This window comes from Melospiza georgiana, chromosome 29 (genome assembly GCF_028018845.1).
Source record: "Melospiza georgiana isolate bMelGeo1 chromosome 29, bMelGeo1.pri, whole genome shotgun sequence".
Classification (NCBI taxonomy): Eukaryota; Metazoa; Chordata; class Aves; order Passeriformes; family Passerellidae; genus Melospiza; species Melospiza georgiana.
This window is the reverse complement of record NC_080458.1, coordinates 6,309,364-6,330,668: the sequence shown is the minus strand read 5'-3', so window position 1 is coordinate 6,330,668 and position 21,305 is coordinate 6,309,364. Positions and strand designations below refer to the sequence as shown.

At 52.5% G+C, this 21,305-nt stretch overlaps 1 protein-coding gene across 1 annotated transcript; it reads right to left on the bottom strand.

Moving 5' to 3' along the window:
• Window positions 1–1,925: 1,925 nt before the first annotated feature.
• Window positions 1,926–19,666, bottom strand: LOC131094430 (interferon-induced protein with tetratricopeptide repeats 1-like). The gene is made up of 3 exons (XM_058042026.1): window positions 19,568–19,666; window positions 4,071–4,141; window positions 1,926–3,234 (listed from the first exon to the last, which is right to left on the bottom strand). Exons 1-3 carry the CDS (start codon window positions 19,664–19,666, stop codon window positions 1,926–1,928), a joined length of 1,479 nt encoding a protein of 492 aa, XP_057898009.1.
• Window positions 19,667–21,305: the final 1,639 nt, after the last annotated feature.

The window sequence follows — 21,305 nt, the reverse complement described above, 5'->3', positions numbered from 1 at the left end:
CCTGTAGGTTATTCTTGGCACAGCAGTGTCTGAACTCTGTCAGAATCCAGGCTCTCCATCAGCACAGTCAGCCCCACCTGGCTGGTGGTGCAGCTGGAATCCTGAGGATGGCAGTGTTGGACTGGGCTGGTGGGCAAAAGCCTCTCTTCAACGAACTGCCCGAGGCACTGTGGCTGCTCTAAAGGAGCATTTATTTCCTGGTACTGTGTTTGCAGGGGTGAATTCCATAGAGGAGGGTGTAGATGCAAAGCCAAAGGATTCCTGGGCAGCCCAAAGGAATCACTGCTGCTCTTGCTGGTGAGGGGAGGGAGGGTGGGAATTGTGCTTTCCCAGGTCAGGACCTGGGACCTTGCCCAGTGCTGTGTGAAGATACCTGTGCAACACACACGAGTTTAACAAGTGGCTGTTTTAATTGAGCTTTGGAAAACTGTCCTGGCTGTGCAGTTAAGTAAATCCCGATCTTTCACACAACCCACAGTTTTGTGTTCTCTGGCTCGTGGTTTTAACTTGTGTATTTTCACCAGTGTGGCCTCACTGGAGGCTGAGGGGCTGCTCTCTGCCCCAGGGACTGGTCCCAGCCAGCTTTGCTGCTGGGGGCAGGATCCTGCCCTGGGCTGTGGCTCCTGGGGACGAAGGAGGATGGCAGATTTGGTCCCCACTGTTGTGTTGGGAGGTGAAATAGCCCAGGGTAGGTGTGCTGGCCTGGGATGTTTCTCTCTCCCCTTGATTGTGAGGTCTGGGGGTGAAGTGTTTGACCCCCGAGCAAGGGGGTGTTTCTGGCCCTGGGTTCTCAGACACACCAGGTGTGCAGGAGAGGGGCACTAAGGTGTGTTCTTCCCCAAATTCTGGTTCTGAGCACACTTGGTCCTTTCCTGGAGCATCTTCTCCTAGACCAGGTCCTTGTCTGTTCCTCACTGAAGCAGAAACACGGTCACTGTTGGTGGGACCTGCTGAGGGACATCTGCCTGGTCCCTGTGGCACTGCTCTGTGGGGACAGGTAGCTTTGGGAACATCTGAGGAAGCCACCCCCACTCAGGTACTGCTGGGCACAAAGGTGGCCCTGGCAGTGCTTGGGCATGGGAGGGATGGGGGTGCCCACCTGTGCCTGCAGGTAAGGGCACAAATTCCAAGTGGGAAGGGCCTGGGGGATGGAGGGTGAGGACAGTGGGAGAGGGTGGACCTTTGGTGTTCCATGCTCTGGATGCTTCAGGCTGCAAGAAGACACCAGCAAGGAGAAATAATGCAGAAAAATATTTATTAATCAAAGATTTTTAAAAACCTCAGTTTGACCCAGAAGCAGGGATGAAAATGTCATTCATGGTGGGAGCCAGTACAAAAAAGCTCTTGGTTTATGTCCAGGCATGTGTGTGCTTCTGAGGATTAATGCAGATAAAATCACCCCTGTGGGCTCTTTAATCAGCAGCATTTAATGCATTTGGACGGGCCAGTGACCATCTGTGTCCTGTACAGAAGGACTTCACCCTCATCATAGCTCCTCACTGATCCTGCGGAGGAATTCACCTCCTGGTTCATTGTAAATGCTAGAATTCTTATAATTAACGAATTGATTTTTTCACATTGTCCTAATCAGCATTTGGTTCTGATCAGTGGAAGCTCCAAGGGAGAGATGCAGGTCCACACCTGCAGAAGATGGTGCTCAGACCCTCTAAGACAAATTCTTCTCTCTTGATTTCATTCCCTCTGGGAGCAGCAGCACACAGCAGTGTGTGGAAGGTTTTGGTTACCCACAGGTGGGCCTGGATTTGATGGCTGAGCAATGGGACGGCGTGAGGAACTGCCAGAACCACCATGTCCATGTGAGGATGGGCCTGCTGTGCAGAGCCAGCCAGTCCTTTTGGCCTTCTAGCCTTGGGAAAAGTCATGCCCAGTTCTCTGTGGGATGGGGTGATCCTCATCATCTCAGCCTAGTGCCCCGGGTTCCCTGGGCAGTGCCGGTCGGCCTCCTGGAGGAAGTGGTGGATAGCCCTGGCAGCCTCGGTGTCCCCCTTCCTCTTGTAGATCTCAGCCATCTTTACCAGCCTGCGCCCACAGTCCCTCCTGTGGTCTGTCTGCACAGGGATTTTGTAGCATTCCATGAACTTGGCTTTTGCCTTCTCCTGGGATTTCCCTCGGTAGAGGAAGTGCTTTCCCCAGGAGAGACTCAGGGCTTGCTGACATCTGAGGCTCAGGGTGTTGATTTTCCTCTGCAGCTCCATGAGGATCTCTTTTTCCTTTGCTGGGTCTCTTGCACCAATAAACTCTGCCAGCTGCAGCTTGGCAAGTGTAAGGTCAAGGTCTGGATGTTCCTGAATAATTTGCTGGAGGTCCCTGATGGCTTTACGCAGTATCTTATTCTTGTCTTCCTCCTTTGCTTTGACCCACTGTTGCTTGTAGCACTTGGCCAAGGCCTGGTAGAGAAGGTGGTAACCTGGGTCCTGCTGCAGGGCTCTCTGGATGATCTGAAGTGCTCTCTCTGTCGACCGTGGCATCCAGAACAAAGCTGATAGTTTGAGGACCTCGGGGTCAGAGCTTTTCTGTGCACATTCTTTAACTAAGTCAATTGACTTATTCCCATCTACTTTTTCAAGTAGCCTGGCCAAATATATTTTGGCTCTGTAGTTTTCTGGCTGCGTGTGGACAATTCTTTCCAACTGGATTCTGGCTTCTCTTTCGATATCAGGTTGCCAGGAGAAATTCCAGGAGGAATAAAGAGCCACTGCAAGCCCAGTACGGAAGGAGCTGTTGTCTGGTTCAAGCATCAAGGCCGTGTTGAAGCACTCTCTTGCCCGTTCCCCATTCCGGGCTCTGATGGCCAGCAGGGACCAGCCTTTGAGGGCCTGGATGTATGGGATCAGCCGCACGTCCCAAGGACTTGGGCAGAGCTGCTGAAGTTGTCTCAGGCAGGTTTCAGCCTCCTGACAGGAGCCCTGAAGGTAGTGGATCCAAACATAATTCCCGTAGATGATCAAAGAGCCAGCAGTAGATGTTGGTAGATGCTTCTCGTCATTGTGCTCCTCAGCAGCTCTGAGGCTCTGCAGAGCTTCATCACTCTGGTTGTTCATCTGGTGCAGGTAGGCCTGGAGCCCCAGGAGGGCCACCTGGTTCTGGTGGGCTGTGTGCTTGATCTCAACATCCAGCTTCTGCAGGAGATGCTGAGGACTGCAAGATTCAACACCCAACATCCAGGTGAAGTGGCACTGCAGTTTATCCAGCGTCTCCTTCAGCTGCTCATTGCTACAAAGAGGAAATGGTGAGTTACTGAAGGGTGCAGGCTGGAACGCCCACACAGAACAGGAGAAGAGGAAGAGGAGTGAGTTACTGAAGGGTGCAGGCTGGAATGCCCACACAGAACAGGAGAAGAGGAAGAGGAGAAGATTCTCCAGTTGCTCAACAGGTCCCTTGCACTCAGGCTACTAAAGAACCTGCAAATTGTTGTTCCAATCAGCCCATTTTCCAGGGAGGTCTCTGTGAGCCTTCCCGAGAACAGCAAGCTGGGAATGGAGTCACCAGTGCTCCCTCACCTAAGGCAAAAGGCCTGGGATGGGCTGCAAAAAGGGACAGTAGAGCCAGCCCCACCCACAGAGTGAAAGCTTCTTCACTTTCTATGGGGTTGTGTCTTCAGCTGAAGGGTGAAGGAATGGCTCTGAAAAGAGCCAGCAAGGTAAGGAAGATGTTAGACTGGTGTGTCTCTTCCATGAGGAAAGGCTGAGAGAGCTGAGACCGTTCAGAGAACAGAAGGCTTGGAAGGATCTTAGAGCTGTAGAAATACCTGAAGGGAGGGTGCAAAGCAGTGCCAGGGCAAAAAGGGCACAATCAAGCCCAGGAAGCTCCATCTGGACATCAGGAAAGTTAACTGTGAGAAGAAGAAAGGCCTTGCACATTTTTCCTGTACAGATTGTGCTCTCTCTTCCCTCAGACTCCAGAGCTGTCTGGATGCAGCATCTTGGACAAGGTGACTTTCAGAGGCCCTTTCCAGCCTTAACCATGGAGAGGTTCTGAGCAGGATGCGGTGCTGAGCCTTGTCCCCCCCACACCCTTAGCTGTGACAAGAAGGGATGCTGTGCACTCACCTCAGTTTTGCTGTGGCCATCATGTCACTGTTGAGGGATGAGGGCTTGGTTCTTCCACCCAGCAGCAGATCCTGAGTAGGACAGTCTGTAAGCTAGGGACTGAGCCTTAAATAGGAAAGCATTCTCCTGGGTGGAGTGAGATGAAACCACTTATCTAGGATGAAACGAAACAGGAAGAGTTTGAACCAAAAATGAAAGTATTCTCTTCCTATCTGGAAGTTATCACCTTCCCTTCATAAAATGGTACTGGGGAAGAAAGGGAGCTCTGGGGTCAGAGCAGCAGGGTCTGAAATCCACCCTGGAGACCTTCTCCCTGCTGAAAAGGACTTTGGTGTACAGCTTTTAGCAAGTATCTGGTGTAAGGTGATGGAGGATCAGAATGGAAAGGTGACATCACCGTTATCAGTGATGACCCAAAGGCTCCATGTGACTCTGCAGGACTTTGTCCTCAGGATCTGCCCTGGAAGTTGTGCTGGAGTTTCTCATGTGCCTGTCACAGAAACTGCCCAGCAAAACAGGGATGGCAATTGCAGTTGCACGGTTTCGTTTCATGTGAGCAGTGCACCTGGGGAAAATCCCAAAAAATCCTTCCCTAAGGAGCAGGAAGTGCTGAGAGAGCCCAGGATGCTGAGCTGGAGATGGCCCCAGGGCTATCAGCAACTCACCAGGAAGCCTCTGCTAATCACTGAGGTTCTGGTAGGTGAGAGAAACCAGTGGAAGCGACAGGAAAAATACAGGTAAAATGCAGAGAACGTGGTGTGTGACAGCAAAAATACAGGTAAAATGCAGGGCACGTGGTGTGTCTGGGTTTAACGGGGGATTGCAGCCTTGGGAAGAAAGATTCCAGTGGAGAGAATAGCAGAAAATACATTTTAAAACGTAGCCTCAAGTAAACTCTAAACAGAGAAGGAAGAAACCACCAGCCTTAGAATCACATTGCTCCCAGCAAAGAGGAAGAAACCCATCACTGTTTCCCCCTCAGGATGCTGATGAGTCACTGCAGCAAGGGAAGGAGGAGAATTTACTGCTGGAGGAGCAGGGTAGATGCTTTTATCCCCTGTTTATTTTTTCAGTTGCTGACAACCTTTAATAGAAAATGAGTAATTTAGCTATTAGCGTTAGCACTGCTGGATGAACAATGAGTGATTGCTCTATCTTGATTAGGCTGAAGCATTAATTAGACAACGGGTAACATCTAATTCTTGAATCTTCACATCAGCATCTTCTTTCAGCATCTTTTTGTGCATTTGAGCTTGACCAAGCTGCTTTTCTCTTGCCTGGGGTGGCCAGGATGGGGCTGTGTGATTTGGGTGCTGAGCAGATGTTTTGTCTCCTTGGGCTGGGGCACAACTGGCAGGATGGAGGAGAAAATTCACTGCTCCAATCCCTCAGGCCTTGACAACAGTTCTTGGCTACTTCTGCTAATATTAGGGCTGGTTTGAGGATGATTACAGTTCTTTGCAACAGCTATTAATATCATACAAAGCTTGGATGGAAGTCAAAAATAACAGCAAATGAGAAAACTACCAGCCAGCAGCCAAATAGGAAGTACAGGCAAGGCTTGGTGTTGTGAAAGATAAATGGTGGGAAGGAAAAGCAAAAGAGCTGCAATGAGATGCAGAGGAAAAAATAATACAAATATTTTTGTTGGTGGTTTGAAAACAGTCCTTGGCTTCAAAACATTCTGTTACATCAAATAACACTGATCAAATTCTGAGCTGGTTGAAAGGAAATCGTGGTTTATTTGTCCAGAAAAGAACCTGTTTGTTATAAAGTTCCTTCAGCCGATTCTGGGCCACAAGGAAGGGGCTCAGAACCACCAGAGTGAGCTGCAACGTGGAGCAGGAAAGACAGAACCTGGAAATGCTGTTCTGCAAAGCCTTGGGAAGCTTCAAGAAGCTCCATCTGAGTAGCCAAGGCCAGAACTAAAAATACTTTAAGGTGCGGCTGCAGAATTTCCCTGACACAGTCTGAGTCCTGGCTGAACCTCTGCCAATTGTCTCCAACTTCCTTACTGGCATTCACGTCCAGGTGAGGCTGCTGTGAGTAAGAGGACAGGTGACAAACAGGGTTTTCTGCTTGTCACAGTTTCTATGGGCCCTTTCCAGCTCCCATTGGCTGTGCTGCTCCCACGGGGAGTACCAACCTCCCTGGGGAGAGAAGGTGGCAAAAGCAGCCTTCAAACCTGATAAACCTTTAACCTTGCGCAGAGGTGTTCAACTCATGGCCCTGGTCTGGTGGAACCAAGGCAGGAACGTGGAACTGGATGATTTTTAGGTCACTCCCAACACAAACCTTCCTATGACCTCAGTATTTTTGATGAGACCAAAACAGGTAATGTTTCTCTCAGAAAAGGGTTTAGGAACTTCAAAAATGCCCATTTTCCTTTCCTGTCTGTTCACTGACAACCTCTCCCGAGCTCAGGAGTTGCTTCAGGTGCCAGCAGATGGCAGAGGCTCCCCACAGATGACACTGTTGGGTTTGTACAGTGCCTTCTCTCCCCAGCCTGGGGAAAACAGCGATGCTTTTCACCACTTTTAGGTTTCTGCCTCGCAGCTGGATTCTTTTTAACAATATTCCAACCCTTTCCCCTTTATTTGGATGAAAATATCTTTATTTGGATGAAAATATCTATATTTGGGAAAGAGGTGGTTTCCCATGGAAGAAAACAGAGCAGGACCTCAGAGGGCTGCCTGGGGAAGGTGTTCATCCTCCTGAGCTGAGCAGCGCCCAAGGGAAGGACTGGGCAGCGTTTAAAATGAAAAAGGAAATATTTTTAATGTAATATGGGCAGAAACTGTGAAACCAATATTGTTTCCTCACAGCAATATTTGCTCTCCTTGTTTCCAAATGCTTTGGGTGTGCAGCCTCTGGTTCTTCCTCACTCCAAACTTGGATCTACTGATTCCTCTGGACAAAGGTGGCCTGGGCTTTGTGCCTTGCTCACACCTGAGTGCTGGGTGACCACCAGAGCCTGGATTTGCTGCTGGGGATGACACAGAGAACTCTGGCTGGAGCTGGCGGGGAATAGCAGCACTCCAGACACTCCTGCTTCCCCCAAACCCAACAGGGGATGCTGTTGATGCTTTTCTCTCCTGGGCAGCCACTCAAGCAGAAAATGGAGCTGTTGTGCATTTCAAAACCTTTCAAATAACCTTCCAGAAGGTATTTCTCTCCTGAATGAATCCATCTCCAAACCCATGAGTGCCTGTTTACAGCTGGCTGAGGCAGAGAGGTCACTGCAGAGCCTCGATCAGCACGGAATAAACGATCCCAGGGAGCAGAGCCGCGGCGATAGCGAGGGGTTCAGTTAACTGCCCCCAGCCCCAGGGTGTGTCTGCAGGGATGGAGGGCACCGAGATACCAACGGCCTGCCCTGGCTGCTCAGGGAGGGCAGCTTATCTGCCACAGCAAAGCCCTCCCTGCTATCAGCGCCCCAGAGACACCCAACTGTCTTCCAACTGCTCTGATGGGGCGATAAACCCGGAGCGTTTGCTGTTCCAGGGGCTCATCTGGGGCCGGGAGAGCAGCAGCACTGGGAGGGGTTGGGATGGTGGGAGCTCTGAACTCTCCCTTTTGATCCAGCTCCTGCCCTGTGAGGGGCTGCAGCCTTCACCCCATCTGGGAGAGAGGAAAAGTTCAGGAAATTCAAAAAAAGGCAGTGAAAATCCAGGAGGAACTTCTTCATGGGAAGGGTGTCAGGCATTGGGAAGGTCTCACCTCCTGGAGGTGTCCAGGGAATGACTGGTGGGGATCAGGCACAGCTTGGTCTCAGAGGGCTTCTCCAACCTGAATAATTCAGGGATTCTGTGTGAAAGGCTGGAGGTGGCTCCTGCAGCTCTGCTTGGAGCAGCCCCTGAATTCAGACACCCCTCGAGGGTCTCAGTGTTGTGGTTTTGTTTGGGAACATCCAGGACCTGCTCAGAGCACAATGAGGACACAGAGAGAGCAGCAACTCTTTTTTTTTTTTACTCTTTCTTTGTTGTTTACTCCAGAAATGAATCGATGAGGAGGAGACCAGGCCCACCAGGAGAGGGTACAAGAGAATCCATGGGATTTTTGGTGCTGTTAATTAATGAAAGCCAGAGCACAAGGGAAAATCAGAATTTCTGATTCCAGCAGCTGGTCCAAAGGCACGTGGCTCTGCTATCATGGCATAAGAATAGTGAAAAATTGCAGTGTTCAGATTTGATAAGATTGCAGCAGCAGCAGCTCTCGCTGGCAATTAATGGAAGAGTTTCTGGTGTGGAAGGAATCTGTGGATCTCAGTTGTTCTCCAGGCAAGGAGCTGATGGAGGGTAATGCCAAGAAGGCTGAAGTGTCAAAACTTCAAAGGGTGGTGGATCAGATGAGGGAGGAGAGAAATCTCAGTGTAGTAAGGAAAAAACAGGGTAGAGATGCACTAGAATTTATGGTACAATTTCAGGTGATTTGGGTTAGATTAAATTCACTCTGCAGGTACCAGAAAGCCAAGAAGGGAACCTTAACCCAGAGAGGGTGGAAAATAATCAAGGAAGAATGCCAAAGGTTTCTTTTAAAACAGAGGCTGAAGATCAGAGAGAATTATGTGGTGTTGGGATTGGGAAAACAGCGGAACAAGCACTTAAACGCGTTGTTTGTCAGCACCACAGAGAATGAGAAACTGCAACGGTAATTGGGCAAGATCCAACCATCCCAAGCAAAGATAATTGAGCTAATTTACATCTACAACGATGTTCTGAGTGCTGTGCTCCCAGAAGAGGCTGTAAATACATAAAGTTTTATGGCTTTTGATACTGTTCCACATGGCCCATGAGAAAGAGAGAGAAACGCTTCGGATAAAATCACCCCAGAGCGTATCCAGGACTGTGACGAGCCCCACACAGGGGACAATTGTCTGTGGTTTCCTTGCAGAACAGAAGGGAAGAAGTGTGAAGTGTGTTTTTGAGAGCTTAAAGAGTTGGATCAGGGATGGTGGATGGGGTAGGAGAATGTTTACTTCTCACCTCTGTTGGTGGAGGCTTCTGTAGATGGCATAGAAAATAATTTTAATTGCCATGAAATTAATAATTGCTCTCCCAACCAGGGATGGAGCCTGGGTATTTCTGCAGACAGATCCTGAAAAGCCTCTGCTCCCTCAAATGCTGTGTTTCTCTTGGGCTGCTGCTCTCCGAAATGGCAGCGCTCCCTCCTGAGAAGGATTTTACCTTTGCCAAAGTCCCAAACAAGAGAGATTACACGATGTGATTTCCTGTGCGAGCAGGACTGGCTTTAACGAGCCACTGAACCTCTCGGCCTTGAAGGTTGAGGTTTGTTTTCTTGAGCCTTAGCTTGGCACCAGCCCAGCCAAGCCTTTGTGTCCCAACTTTTATCTAAACGCACGCACAAAGAACGGGGAGAGTAAAAACATGCGGTGTCTTCTAGAAAGAGAAAACAAACTCTGTCTCTCTCCCCCTGATTCTGAGTCTTCCTCCATCAGTTTTCAGGAAACAAAGGGACAGAGGTGAGCTGTTTTCTCTAAACTATGATTTCCCCCCAGCGACACCACAGCTCCCCGCTCACTCCTCTGTCAAGCGGAGCTGGAGGTGGTTATTTCTCACCCAGGCACGTCTAACAGCCTCATCCATTTTTTCCTCCTGGCTTTTTCTCCTCTTTTCCAGCTCGGAGCACCTGAAGCTGTGAGAAGGCTGTCAAACCTTCCTGAGTGGTTTATTTTTAGCAGCACGAGCACGCTCCAGGCCCTGGGGAACGCCGTGAGTGGTGCAGAAACACTTGAAAATACCAAACCCCCCCCTTTTCCACACAAGTGAGCTCTTAAACCTGCCCAGACTTTCTAATGGCTTCATCCAGCCCTCGCGGTCGTATTTCATTCCAGGGGGTTTTATTTGATGTTTCAGCCCTGAGATCTTTCTCCCTGTGTAAATGTTTATGGGGTCCCTGGACTCGGTCTCTCTGAAGCACCGAAATCCTGAAATCTCTTCCCTGAGAGCTTGGGATGGGTCCCGTGGCACTGGGCTGGCTCTGACCCTGTGGAAGGAGAGCCCCTGATTGTTTTCCCAGCCAGCCTTCCTGGGGAGCAGCTCCTGAGCCCCTCTCACTGATGTGGGCACTTCATCATTTCATCCTTTCATCCGGAGCTGGGACTCAGCAGCCAAGCAGAATTTCCTTTGAGCTGCAGATAAGCAGATCCTGGTGATAGGGAGGCCCTGCTCGGGCTGCCCCTGGGCTTCCAGCTTTGAGAGAAGCCTCGAGGGCTGAAGGGGAAGGAAGTGTTTAATGCTGTGGACATAGGAGATGAAGAGAAAAACAACACCCAGGGATGCATCAGCCTTAAACACATTCCCTGAGCTGCCCAGGGCGGGCATCCCAAAGCAGCCACGGAGCTGGCAAATGCTTTCCAAGCCCGTGTTTGGTGAGAATTCCTCAGGAACTGGCAACAAAGAGTCAGCTCATTGTGCAGGAAGCCTCAATCAGCCGTGGAGAAAGCGGATCACGTATTGAAAAATCAAGTTGTCTTTGTGAACAACATGAATGATCAGATTACAGAAAGCAAATCCCTGAAAAAAACCCAACCAATTCCAGGCTCTTCACTGAAGGCTCAGAGCGCAGCTGAGTGCTGAGACATGGAACGTGTCAGGGCACGCACAGCATCGCTTCTTAGGAATCACAGCTCTCTCAGCATCAGCGGAATTTAAAAATGCAATCATTTCCACCTCCAGAGAGCAGAGGGAAATGGCACCAGTGTTATCAGAAAGATGGAGCAGGATAGCTGAAAGCTGTGGTCAAACCCAGCAGAAGATACTTTTAGTCAGACTGGCCCTTGAAAGAAAATCTTAGAAAAATCGATAGCAAATCAAGCTCAGCAAAAATTGATAGCAAATCAAGGCCAGCAAAAATTGATAGCAAATCAAGGCCAAACAGACCAAGGACTTCTGGAGAAGTACTCCTTGATTCCACAGATCCAACTGCTGGGGCAGTTCATGCCCCAGCAACATGAACTAACGGAGGGCAGAGAAACACGGGCAAAAAGTGACACCATGGTTGTAAATGCACAGATTGGGGGAGAAAATTGTGATCCTCAGAGAGAGAGAGAGAACAGGACAAGAATCTGCAGCTCAGGGACCTTGAATCCCAGGTCCTGCTGTGTCCTGGTGGGATGGGAGCTCCTCGCGGAGGGTCCCTGGTGATGGACACGTCACCCCAGCTGAGGGGACGGGGGACAGCCACGTCCCCATCCCGGGAAAGGTGTCACAGCTCTGCCCACGCCTTCCAGGAGCTGCCTCCAGATGGTGCTCCAGGCAATTTTCTGGGATTTGGAAGGATTTGATTGTCCCACTGATGGCTTTTCTGGGCTCAGTGGTGAGGAAGGAGGGTGGCCCGTGCTGAGCCCTTGCAGGGAGCCTTCGGCTGCCTCTGCCGAGCTCTTCCTCGCTGTGAGCAGCTCCTCGATCCCAGCAGCTCCTCATTCCCAGCTCCTCATTCCCAGCTCACGCACTGGGAGCCCCCGAGGCAGGCCAGGAATGAGTCACAAACAAGGTCCCCACAGGAAAAGGAGAATTAGGGATTCATAACCTTGACTGTTCTGGGTAGGAAAGGTTTATTTGTGCAGTTTGCTTTATAAATAACCCAGAAATCTGCAGCTTTGTTTTTCATGGTCTCAGTGTGGAGGAACCTCATCCAAGCCCTGCTCTGGGCCCTGGGAGTCCTGGCCAGGCAGAGCAGTCCCTGTGTTTGTTTAATGACTCAGAATGCAAAACTCCCCACGAGATAAGGCCAAGGAACGAGGTCAGTGACTCTGTGGCTGTGGGACAGCACTGAGGACCCCCCCTGCTCCTCCTGGCCCAGGGGTCTCACCAATTATCCTCCATCCCTTCTGGGGATCCCACAGAACCTCCCCGTGAACCTCACTGTGTTGTATCTTGAGGAGAAAAGGGTTAAAAAAAAAAAAAAACAGAAGCGATTTAATGGAGAAGAGAAAGATCTGAGGTCAAAGAGCAAAATGTTCCCAGAGGGATTCACAGGGAACCTGTGGAGTCACCAAAGAGAGGACTCCAGGGAGAAACTGAAATCCTGAGAGGGAAATTAACCCTGTACAGACAGGGTTAACCCTTAGCACTTCAAATCTGTCAGCTGGGATGATGTTGAAGCAATCCTGTTCAGCAGGGATGAGGGATCAAGGATGTTGTAGCAGGAAAATCGGGGATGAGGGATCAGGGATGTTGTAGCAGGAAAATCAGGGATGGGGGATCAGGGATGTTTTACCAGGAAAATCGGGGATGGGGGATCAGGGATGTTGTACCAGGAAAATCAGGGATGGGGGATCAGGGATGTTTTACCAGGAAAATCGGGGATGAGGGATCAGGGATGTTGTAGCAGGAAAATCAGGGATGGGGGATCAGGGATGTTGTAGCAGGAAAATCAGGGATGAGGGACCAGGGATGTTTTACCAGGAAAATCGGGGATGAGGGATCAGGGGTGTTTTACCAGGAAAATCAGGGATGAGGGATCAGGGGTGTTGTAGCAGGAAAATCAGGGATGAGGGATCAGGGATGTTGTACCAGGAAAATCAGGGATGAGGGATCAGGGGTGTTGTAGCAGGAAAATCAGGGATGAGGGATCAGGGATGTTGTACCAGGAAAATCAGGGATGGGGGATCAGGGATGTTTTACCAGGAAAATCGGGGATGGGGGATCAGGGGTGTTGTAGCAGGAAAATCAGGGATGAGGGATCAGGGGTGTTGTAGCAGGAAAATCAGGGATGAGGTGGGTGGGGACAGAGAACAGCATCAATGAAGAGTTTTTTATCATTTATTGTTTCCATCTCTCCACCACACTCTGTTGTTCTCCCTTTCACAGGAACAGCTCCAGCTGCTTTTTTTATTACAGGAGCTGAGTGCAGCAAAGGGGCAAAGACTCCAAGGGTGATGCTGAGAAATCCAAAGATCTGTCAGGGATGAACCAGGAGAGTGCAGAGCCTGCTGGTGAGCAGCACATGAGCCTGGAAACCCTGCCAGCCTCAGGCACGGAGAACTTTGCAAAGTGAGTGGAAAAATGCAGGGAGTGAATAGAAAGGCCGTGCTCAGCACTTGGGGGATGTTCAGCCTCCTTCTCCCACTGCAAAGGGCCCTTCCTTCCCCAGGTGGTTTTGCCTCCCCTCGGCCTGATTTGCAGAGAGCTCAGGATTCCAACAAATCTCTAAAACTGGATCCTTCCCTGTCCCAGCCCACTCTTCCTCCAGCCCTTATCTGCCCTTACCTGTCTCCACTAGGTCGCTTTAAAAGTCCCAGACACTTCCTTCCTTTGTTTGTCTTGGCCTGAAAGGGAAATGTCTTGTGTGTCAAAGGTTTAGTGCAAATTCCTGTCCAAGCTCTTTACTACCTCTGGCCTTGGTAAATCAAGCTCCTTCTCCCAGCTGGGGATTTGCAGAGTGAAAAAGATTCTCTCCCCACATTCCCCCTCTCCTGCCTCCATGGCATTGAGGTGGAGCAGCGAAACAAGGGGTTAAATCCCTCCAGGCTGCAAATTTGGGTTGGAAAAGAAGTTCTGGGTTTCAAATGTGTTTGCACAGAGCCAGAGTTCTCCAAGGCTGTGTCACTGTCACAGCTCTCCTTTCTCTTCAGGAAAATCCCATGGGTTTAGAGACCCAAAGCAGGACGGGGGGCACAGCCTTGCTGAGCTCTGCCCGGACTCTGAGGGAGGATTTCTCCATGGAAAGGGTGCTCAGGCCTTGGCAGGGGCTGCCCAGGGGGGTTTGGGGTGCCCATCCCTGGAGGTGCCCAAGGAATGGCTGGAGGTGGCACTCAGAGCTCTGGGCTGGTGACAAGGTGGGGATTTGGCACAGGTTGGGGGCTCTGGGGTGGTGACAAGGTGGGCATTGGGCACAGGTTGGGTGGGCTTTGGGGCGGTGACAAGGTGGGGATTGGGCACAGGTTGGGTGGGCTCTGGGGTGGGGACAAGGTGGGGACTGGGCACAGGTTGGGTGGGCTTTGGGGTGGTGACAAGGTGGGCATTGGGCACAGGTTGGGTGGGCTCTGGGGCAGTGACAAGGTGGGCATTGGGCACAGGTTTGGGGGCTCTGGGGTGGTGACAAGGTGAGGATTGGGCACAGGTTGGGGGGCACTGGGGTGGGGCCAAGGTGGGCATTGGGCACAGGTTGGTCGGGCTTTGGGGTGGTGACAAGGTGGGCATTGGGCACAGGTTGGACTCAATGATCCCTCAGAGCTTTTCCAGCCTCAGGGATTCTGGAATTCTGTGACCTCAGTGCCCTTCCCCAGGGCACACAGAGGGACACTGACAGTTCCTCCACCCTGGAAGAGTGAAAACCACGGTGAGCCTGAGATGGGAGAGAGAATCTGATATCCCAATTCCACCCCAGCCCACAGAGGGGATCTGATCTCCCAGTTCCATCCCAGCCCTTTACCTGTGCTTGGCTGGGAAGCAAAGGAGGAGCAAAGGAGGCAGCAGGTGCACAACCAGAGCGTGGGGCTGGGGCTGCCAGGGAGGGCCGGGCTGGGCTGGGTCACCACAAGCACGGGGTGCTTCAGTTGGGAGCCCCTTCCTCTGCAGATGAGCACCTTGATGTCAGCTCCCCCGGCTCCGGTGCGGTCGCTCACACCTGACTGTGGCAGGGCTGGGGCTGGCAGCTGCTGAAACCACAGCCTGGGGGAAGCCAGCTCTGAGAGAGCAGCCAGTGCTGCAGCAAAACAAACCCTGCCAGGCCCTTGCACCCCGAACAGGAAACTACAGCTAGGGTGGGAGGGCAGGGGGGCAGACCCCAGGAATGGACCCCAGCCCCAGCTGGGAGTGATTTCCAGGTCAGCGCTGGGGTTTACCTGGCCAGGTGATGCACTGGCATCCTGGGGGAAGCCAGCTCTGAGAGAGCAGCCTGTGCTGCAGCAAAACAAACCCTGCCAGGCCCTTGCACCCCAAACAGGAAACTACTGCAAGGGCGGAAGGTCCAGGAATGGACCCCAGCCCCAGCTGGGAGTGATTTCCAGGTCAGCGCTGGGGTTCACCTGGCCAGCTGATGCACTGGCATCCCCAGCCAAAGCTGGGCATGAGCTGGGCACTGGCATTGCCTCCCCTGGGCTCTGCCTGCAGATGGAACGTTAAACTGCTGCAGCACCTGCCCCAGCAGAGCCTCAGGTGCCGCTGCTGCCGTTAGAGGCACCAGGAAAGCTGGGGAAGAGCCAAGAGATGGGTTCAGCCCTGGTTTTGGGCCTCAGAGTAAGTCACGTTCCCTTTCCTCCCCCACACTGCCCCTTCCAGGTCTGAGCTCCTCCAGGAACGTGGGATGAATCAGAATCCCAGGATGGTTTGGCTTGGAGGGGACTTCAAACCCATCTCGTTCCATGTCCCTGCCATGGAGAGGGACAGCCCCAGCTCACCTGGTTTACCCCTCTCTGACAGCTCCAAAATGAACCACGATGAGGAGAGCAGCCTCTCCTGCCTGGTTTACCCCTCTCTGACAGCTCCAAAATGAACCACGATGAGGAGAGCAGCCTCTCCTGCTGCTCTGTGCCAGGATCTGAGCCTGGAGGGGGCAGGAAGAGAGCTCTGATCTCAGCAAGGCACCTCCACGTTTCTCCACCTCTGTTTTTCCATCCTGCTCCTGTCCTGCACTCCCTCAGCTCACGAGAATGCTCAGAGCGTTTCACCAGCCCTGCTCAAAGCTTTCCCATTGCTGAAATTCCCAGAACCTCCCCGGAGCTCAGCACCTGCCTGTTGGTGACGTTTAATCCATCTGTGGTGATTTGGGGCTGTCACAAAGGCACAGCAGGACCTTGTTGATGGCAGTGTGAGGGCAAACAGCCTCTTCTGTGGCTGCTCCTGCTGAGCCCAGCCCGAGATGCTCCTGGCCCTGGCACTCACAGGCTGTGGCAGGAGCCAAGAGCCATCACGGGACACGGGAGGGGATGAGGGATTACAAAAGTGGCCGGGAAATTTCTCATACGTTTCCTGCAAGGTTTGAAGTCAGTCCTCCCTGTATGACACCTCATCCCTCCTCTTCACAGCTGCTTCTCATTTTCCAACCCTACTCTTCCTGTTTTGTTGGCTTTTTATTTTTTTATTTTTTTTTAAATCATTTTTTGGGAAGGTGGGGGGGTTCTGTTTAACAGCTGCACACAATTCCCCCCCGGCCATGCCTGCACCCATCACTAAATATAGCCTCAGACAGGCCAAACAAATGAGCAGGGCTGGGGTTAATAATCATAAAATGGAGTTCAGCTGTCTCTGAACTGTGATTTACTGGGACCCAGGCCAGGCAAGATCCTCCTCACGCCCTCGCTGCAGAGCCGTCCGCAGGGACCAGCCCCTTCAAAAGAGGAGAAACGATTGGAAATGCCTTTTCTGCAGCTGAAACCTGAGATGGGAAATGGCTCCAGCAGATTTGCTGCTGGGTGAGGTCTCCGGGGCGGTGCTGGCCTGGATGCTGGTGGTGCCTCCTCCATCCCTGGGAGCTCAGAGCTGGGAGAACAGGTGAGTTTAACCTGCCTGAATGAACAGCAGAACATCACTGAACCAGGAAAATGTGCCAGGGCTCTCCAGTCAATGAGAGCGTCCCAATGGGCTCAGAGGTGTGGGGGGCACGGATGTCTCATACCCAAAACCTTCTTGGTGTTTGTCACGTGGACAAGAGATGGGGGACACTGAGGCCTTTCCTGAGCTGGGGTGCCCTGAGAGTCCCCTTGGGTCAATATCTCTGCTCCCTGGGGTTGATATCTCTGTCCACTGGGGTCGATTGATATCTCTGTTCCCTGGGGTCGATATCTCTGTTCCCTGGGGTCGATGTCTCTGTTCCCTGGGGTCGATTGATATCTCTGTCCACTGGGGTCGATATCTCTGTTCCCTGCTCAATCCCAATATTGGTGTGCAGCACCTGCAGAGCTTCAATTGCGCCCTAGTTCCCAACAAAGGCTGTGCCTGCAGAGCCTCAAACAGGGGCACAGGGCTCTGTTTGGGGGTCTGGGCCACCCCAATTCTGCCCCTTGGGCGCACTGAATGCCCTCCCTGCAGTGGCTGGCAGGAGGCCATGGTGCCACACGTGTGGCACTGCCACCTCTGCCCCAGCCATGCTCAGGGCCTGGGTCTCTCCCAGGTGACCTCCCTGCTCCTCGGGGTATTTTTAGCCGCCGTTTCTCGCAGCCATAACTCTTCTGCTCCTGCAGAAACAAACCTGCTCCCTTCCCTGCCTTCTATGGAGAGATGTGGCTGCAGGCAGCTCCCCTTCGCTGCCTCGGGCATCTGCTGCCCACGCTGCTGCTGCAGCCCTCAGCTCTGCTTTGTGTCTGTCTGAGGGCACTGCTGGCAGCTCCCCTCTCCCCGGGCTGGGAGGGGATCTCAGGGCTCTGGGAGCCAAAGCTGGGCTCTTGTCAGCACGTGGGGTGGTGCTGAGCCTGCTCACAACACGCAGCACAGCCTGGTCCTTGTGCCTGGACTGGGAGGGAGGAGGTGCCGAAGGAGATTTGGGCATTGGGGTTTTCAGCAAAGCTCAAACTTTTTTACCTAAACTTTTTCCAAAATCCATCTGCTCCTTTGTGCTCCCAAACACCATCTGGGACCTGCTGTGGCCTCGTTGGAGACAGAAATAGCAGCCTGGATTTTCCACATGCTCATCACAGAAGGGTTTGGGTTGGAAGGGACCTGAGGGCCCATCCAGTGTCACCCCTGCCATGGGCAGGGACAGCTCCCACCTTCCCAGGTGAGCTCTCCTGCTCCCTTCACCTTTGAAACACAAAGATTTTCATCTTTCACCCTCTTTCTTCCTCCTGGGAGACTTTGGTCGGTCATTTTAATTAGCCAGGATTGCCTCACTTCCTCAGGTCTGGAAATGTCTCTTTGTTGAGCAGGGCAGTGTCTCTTATCTGCCCCTGGCCTTTGAGCTGCTCTGCTTTTGGCAGCTCCTGCCTCTCCTTGCACCTGACGTGCAAATGATGCGAAGCTCCAAGTGGGCAAAAGTTTGTAGCTCATTACAGGAGCTGGTTCAGCCCTGGAGAGGAGTGACCCTGTCCTGGGCACTCAGTCCAGCGTGGTGGTGGCCAAACCCCCTTCTCAGCACATCTTGCCCATTGCCTTTCCCCTCAGATCTTTCCTTGGGATCTTTATTTTATTTTTTTCCCCCCTCATATTTCAGAATTCCAAGTTCTTTTATCTGAGAACAGTGTCGTAAAAATGCAACAAACAATTTTTTTCACCCATGGGATTTCTGCAGGGCATCACTTGGTTTTTAGAGGTGGGAGAAGGACGAGCACAGCCCTCCTTTTCCACTGCCATCGTTCCCATTGGCACGAAAGGATAATTAGAGCTTGGGCTGGGAATTGCCAGGACAGGTTGGCTGCGATTCTCCAGCCCAGGAGCAGGGCAGGGAGCCCAGCTGCTCTCCCAGGAGAGCTCCTGTGCTCTCTGCACAAAGCAGGGCAGCCCCGGCGGATGAGGTGGAGTCTGTCCCTGCGCAAGGCTCCCGGGAGGATCCTCCTGGCTGATGGAGATTTCCCTTCCCTCAGACAAAACCTGCAGCCAGCCCCGCATGAGGCCAGCAGGGCTGGGTGAGGCAGGAAGAGCATCACCATCTCCTCCTGCAGCTGGACCCTGAAGGTCCTTCAGCAAGGTGAGGGCTCCACCCTTGGAAAGGTTTTGGGGGTGGGAATTCCTGGGGGAAGGAGCCACCTCCTGGAAGGACTCAGGCTTGCAAGCACTGCAGGACAGTCCCTCGGCTTCCTCCCCTCTCTCCTGCTTTCCTTCTTGCACTCATCATCCTCACGGGCTCTCCCAGGTTGTTCTCCCACCGTGAGAGCAAAGCTCAGAGCTCTGGTCCCAACTCCCATCAGATCCAGCAGATGCTGCTGTGTCTCTGTCCCTGCTGTGTCCCTGAGGATTCCAGATCCAGCAGATGCTGCTGTGTCCCTGAGGATTCCAGATCCAGCAGATTCTGCTGTGTCCCTGTCCCTCAGCATTCCAGATCAGATTCTGCTGTGTCCCTGTCACTGCTGTGTCCCTGAGGATTCCAGATCCAGCAGATGCTGCTGTGTCCCTGTCCCTCAGCATTCCAGATCAGATTCTGCTGTGTCCCTGTCCCTCAGCATTTCATGATTTCACAGATAATGCTGTGTCCCTGTCCCTGCTGTGTCCCTGAGGATTCCAGATTCAGCAGATGATGCTGTGTCCCTGTCCCTCAGCGTTTCTGCAGACCCGGAGCAGGTGATGCTGGAAGAAGCTGGGCTGAGATTTCGCTGTCTTGGGTGGAAGTTCTTCCATCATCTTTCCATCTCGGGCCAAACCCCAGGACTGTCAGATGAGGAACCAGCGCTTTTCTGACCCCAAAATCCCAAAGTTCATGTTTGGGAAGCTGAGTTTCAGGGGCTGAGGTCTGTCCCTGGGATGGGGCTTGGAACAACCTGATTTAATGGAAGGTGTCCCTGCCCTGGGCAGGGGTGGATCAAGCTGAGCTTTAAGGCCCCTTCCAACCCAAACCATTCCGGGATTTTGTGTCTGGACGCTTTTATTTCTCTCATTTCCCACCTGCTCGCTCAGGCTGCCCCGTTTCCCTTGGTTTCTCGGCGAACTGCACAATTTCCCTTCCCACTGGGACCGGGAGCGCTGGGTTAACGCCGCCGTCATCGGGTGTCAGCGCTGCACAGCCGCTTAACCCTCTCGGGCACGGGAAAAAGCCGCTTAACCCTCTCGGGGACGGGAAAAACAAAAGGAAGAGGAGGAAGAACCGAATTCTGCGCCGGTGACACTTTCTCCCGGCCAGCAAACAAAAGTTTTACGAGCTGAGCCCTCTGGATGCCGCATTCCAGCTTGGTAACATTTCGGTAACACATTGCAAACGTTTGACTCATAGAAACTTGGACGGCTGCAGCCGGGGGAGGGGGAAGAGCGTCACATTCCCATTCCCGGGCAGGGTTTGGTTGTCGGATTTTTTTTTTTTTTTTTTTTTTTAAAGAACTGAAACTTCTCTCTGTTTAATGAAAAAAAAAAAAAAAAAAAAAAAAAAAAGTGTTTGAGGCTGAGGATTTCCCCCGGCGCTCTCATTGTGTTTGGGAGTGAGGGGCTGGGAGGGACCCTGGGCAGCTGAACTCGCTTTTCTTCTGCAAGTATTTATTTTTTTCTTTCTTTTTTTTTTTTTTTTCTCTTTTTTTCTCCCTCTGTGTTCCCAGGGCAGGGTTGGCTTTCTAGGTTTGATAAAGCATTTCCTTCCATTGTCATTCTATACGGCCTCTGGGCCCTGCGCTCAGTCCCTCCCCTTTGCCGTCCCCTCTCTTTCTCTCTCTCTCTCTCTCTTCCTGAACTTTAGTGAATCTTGAGATATAAAGAAAGCAGCTGCCTCCCTTAAGCACAGCCTGAACAATGAGACCTCCTCTCCAAGGGCTTTAACTCCTCTGCATGCAAGGACAAAGCCAGGGTGAGTAGCTGCTGGTGGCTCTGCCGGTCCCCGCACCGGCCGCTCCCGGTGTCCGTTCCCGCAGCTCCGGAGGGATCAGGTAGTCCTGGAGCAGATGCTGCGAGTGTAAAATCCCCCCAAAGCCAGCCGGTACCGCGTGGGGAAGCGCTGGCGCTGTCCCCCATGGATGCTGTGCTGTCCCCATGGATGCTGTCCCCAGCAAAGCCGGACAGGCTTTGCCACCCGGCCGTGCCCCGGGATTTTGGGTCACCCCGCGCTCCCCGCCGAGCGAGACCGGGCAAAACCTGGCTCTGGGCAAGGTGGGAGGAATCCTGACCTCAAAGGCAAAGAAAAACAAACATGATGCAATCAGGCGTGACTGAGCCGGGCTGCGATGCTGGGCTGGGATTTGGGAATGGCCGAGGGGGAGACACCTCGGGCTTCCTGCAGGTTCTGGGGGTGCACAAGGAGGGCAGGGGCGCAGCGTGTGCCCTGGGGTCTGCCTTTGCCCCGGGGGTCTGCTTGGATCGTGTCAAGCACAAAAAGCAGGAGGCGAAATCGGGCAGAGCTCGGCGGGAGCCCGGCGCGTTAATTGAGGGGATTTGGGACAAATGATGAAGGTGCTGCTGGATGGGCATCTCCCAGGATGGGATCCCACTCTTTACCCACCCAGGAAGCTGCAACTGGCTCACACGAGGGCCTGTGGATCACACAGCCCGAGTGGGATGGACCCCGGGCCGAAAAGGGAATTTCGTGCAGCCAAACACAGCCCAGATGTTGTTATCTGGTGCCCCCCTCCCTGCCCCTGAGTTCCTCCTCTTCATCCCGTGTGTCTCCAGTGTCTGCTGGCTGGGATAAAACATGATTCACAGG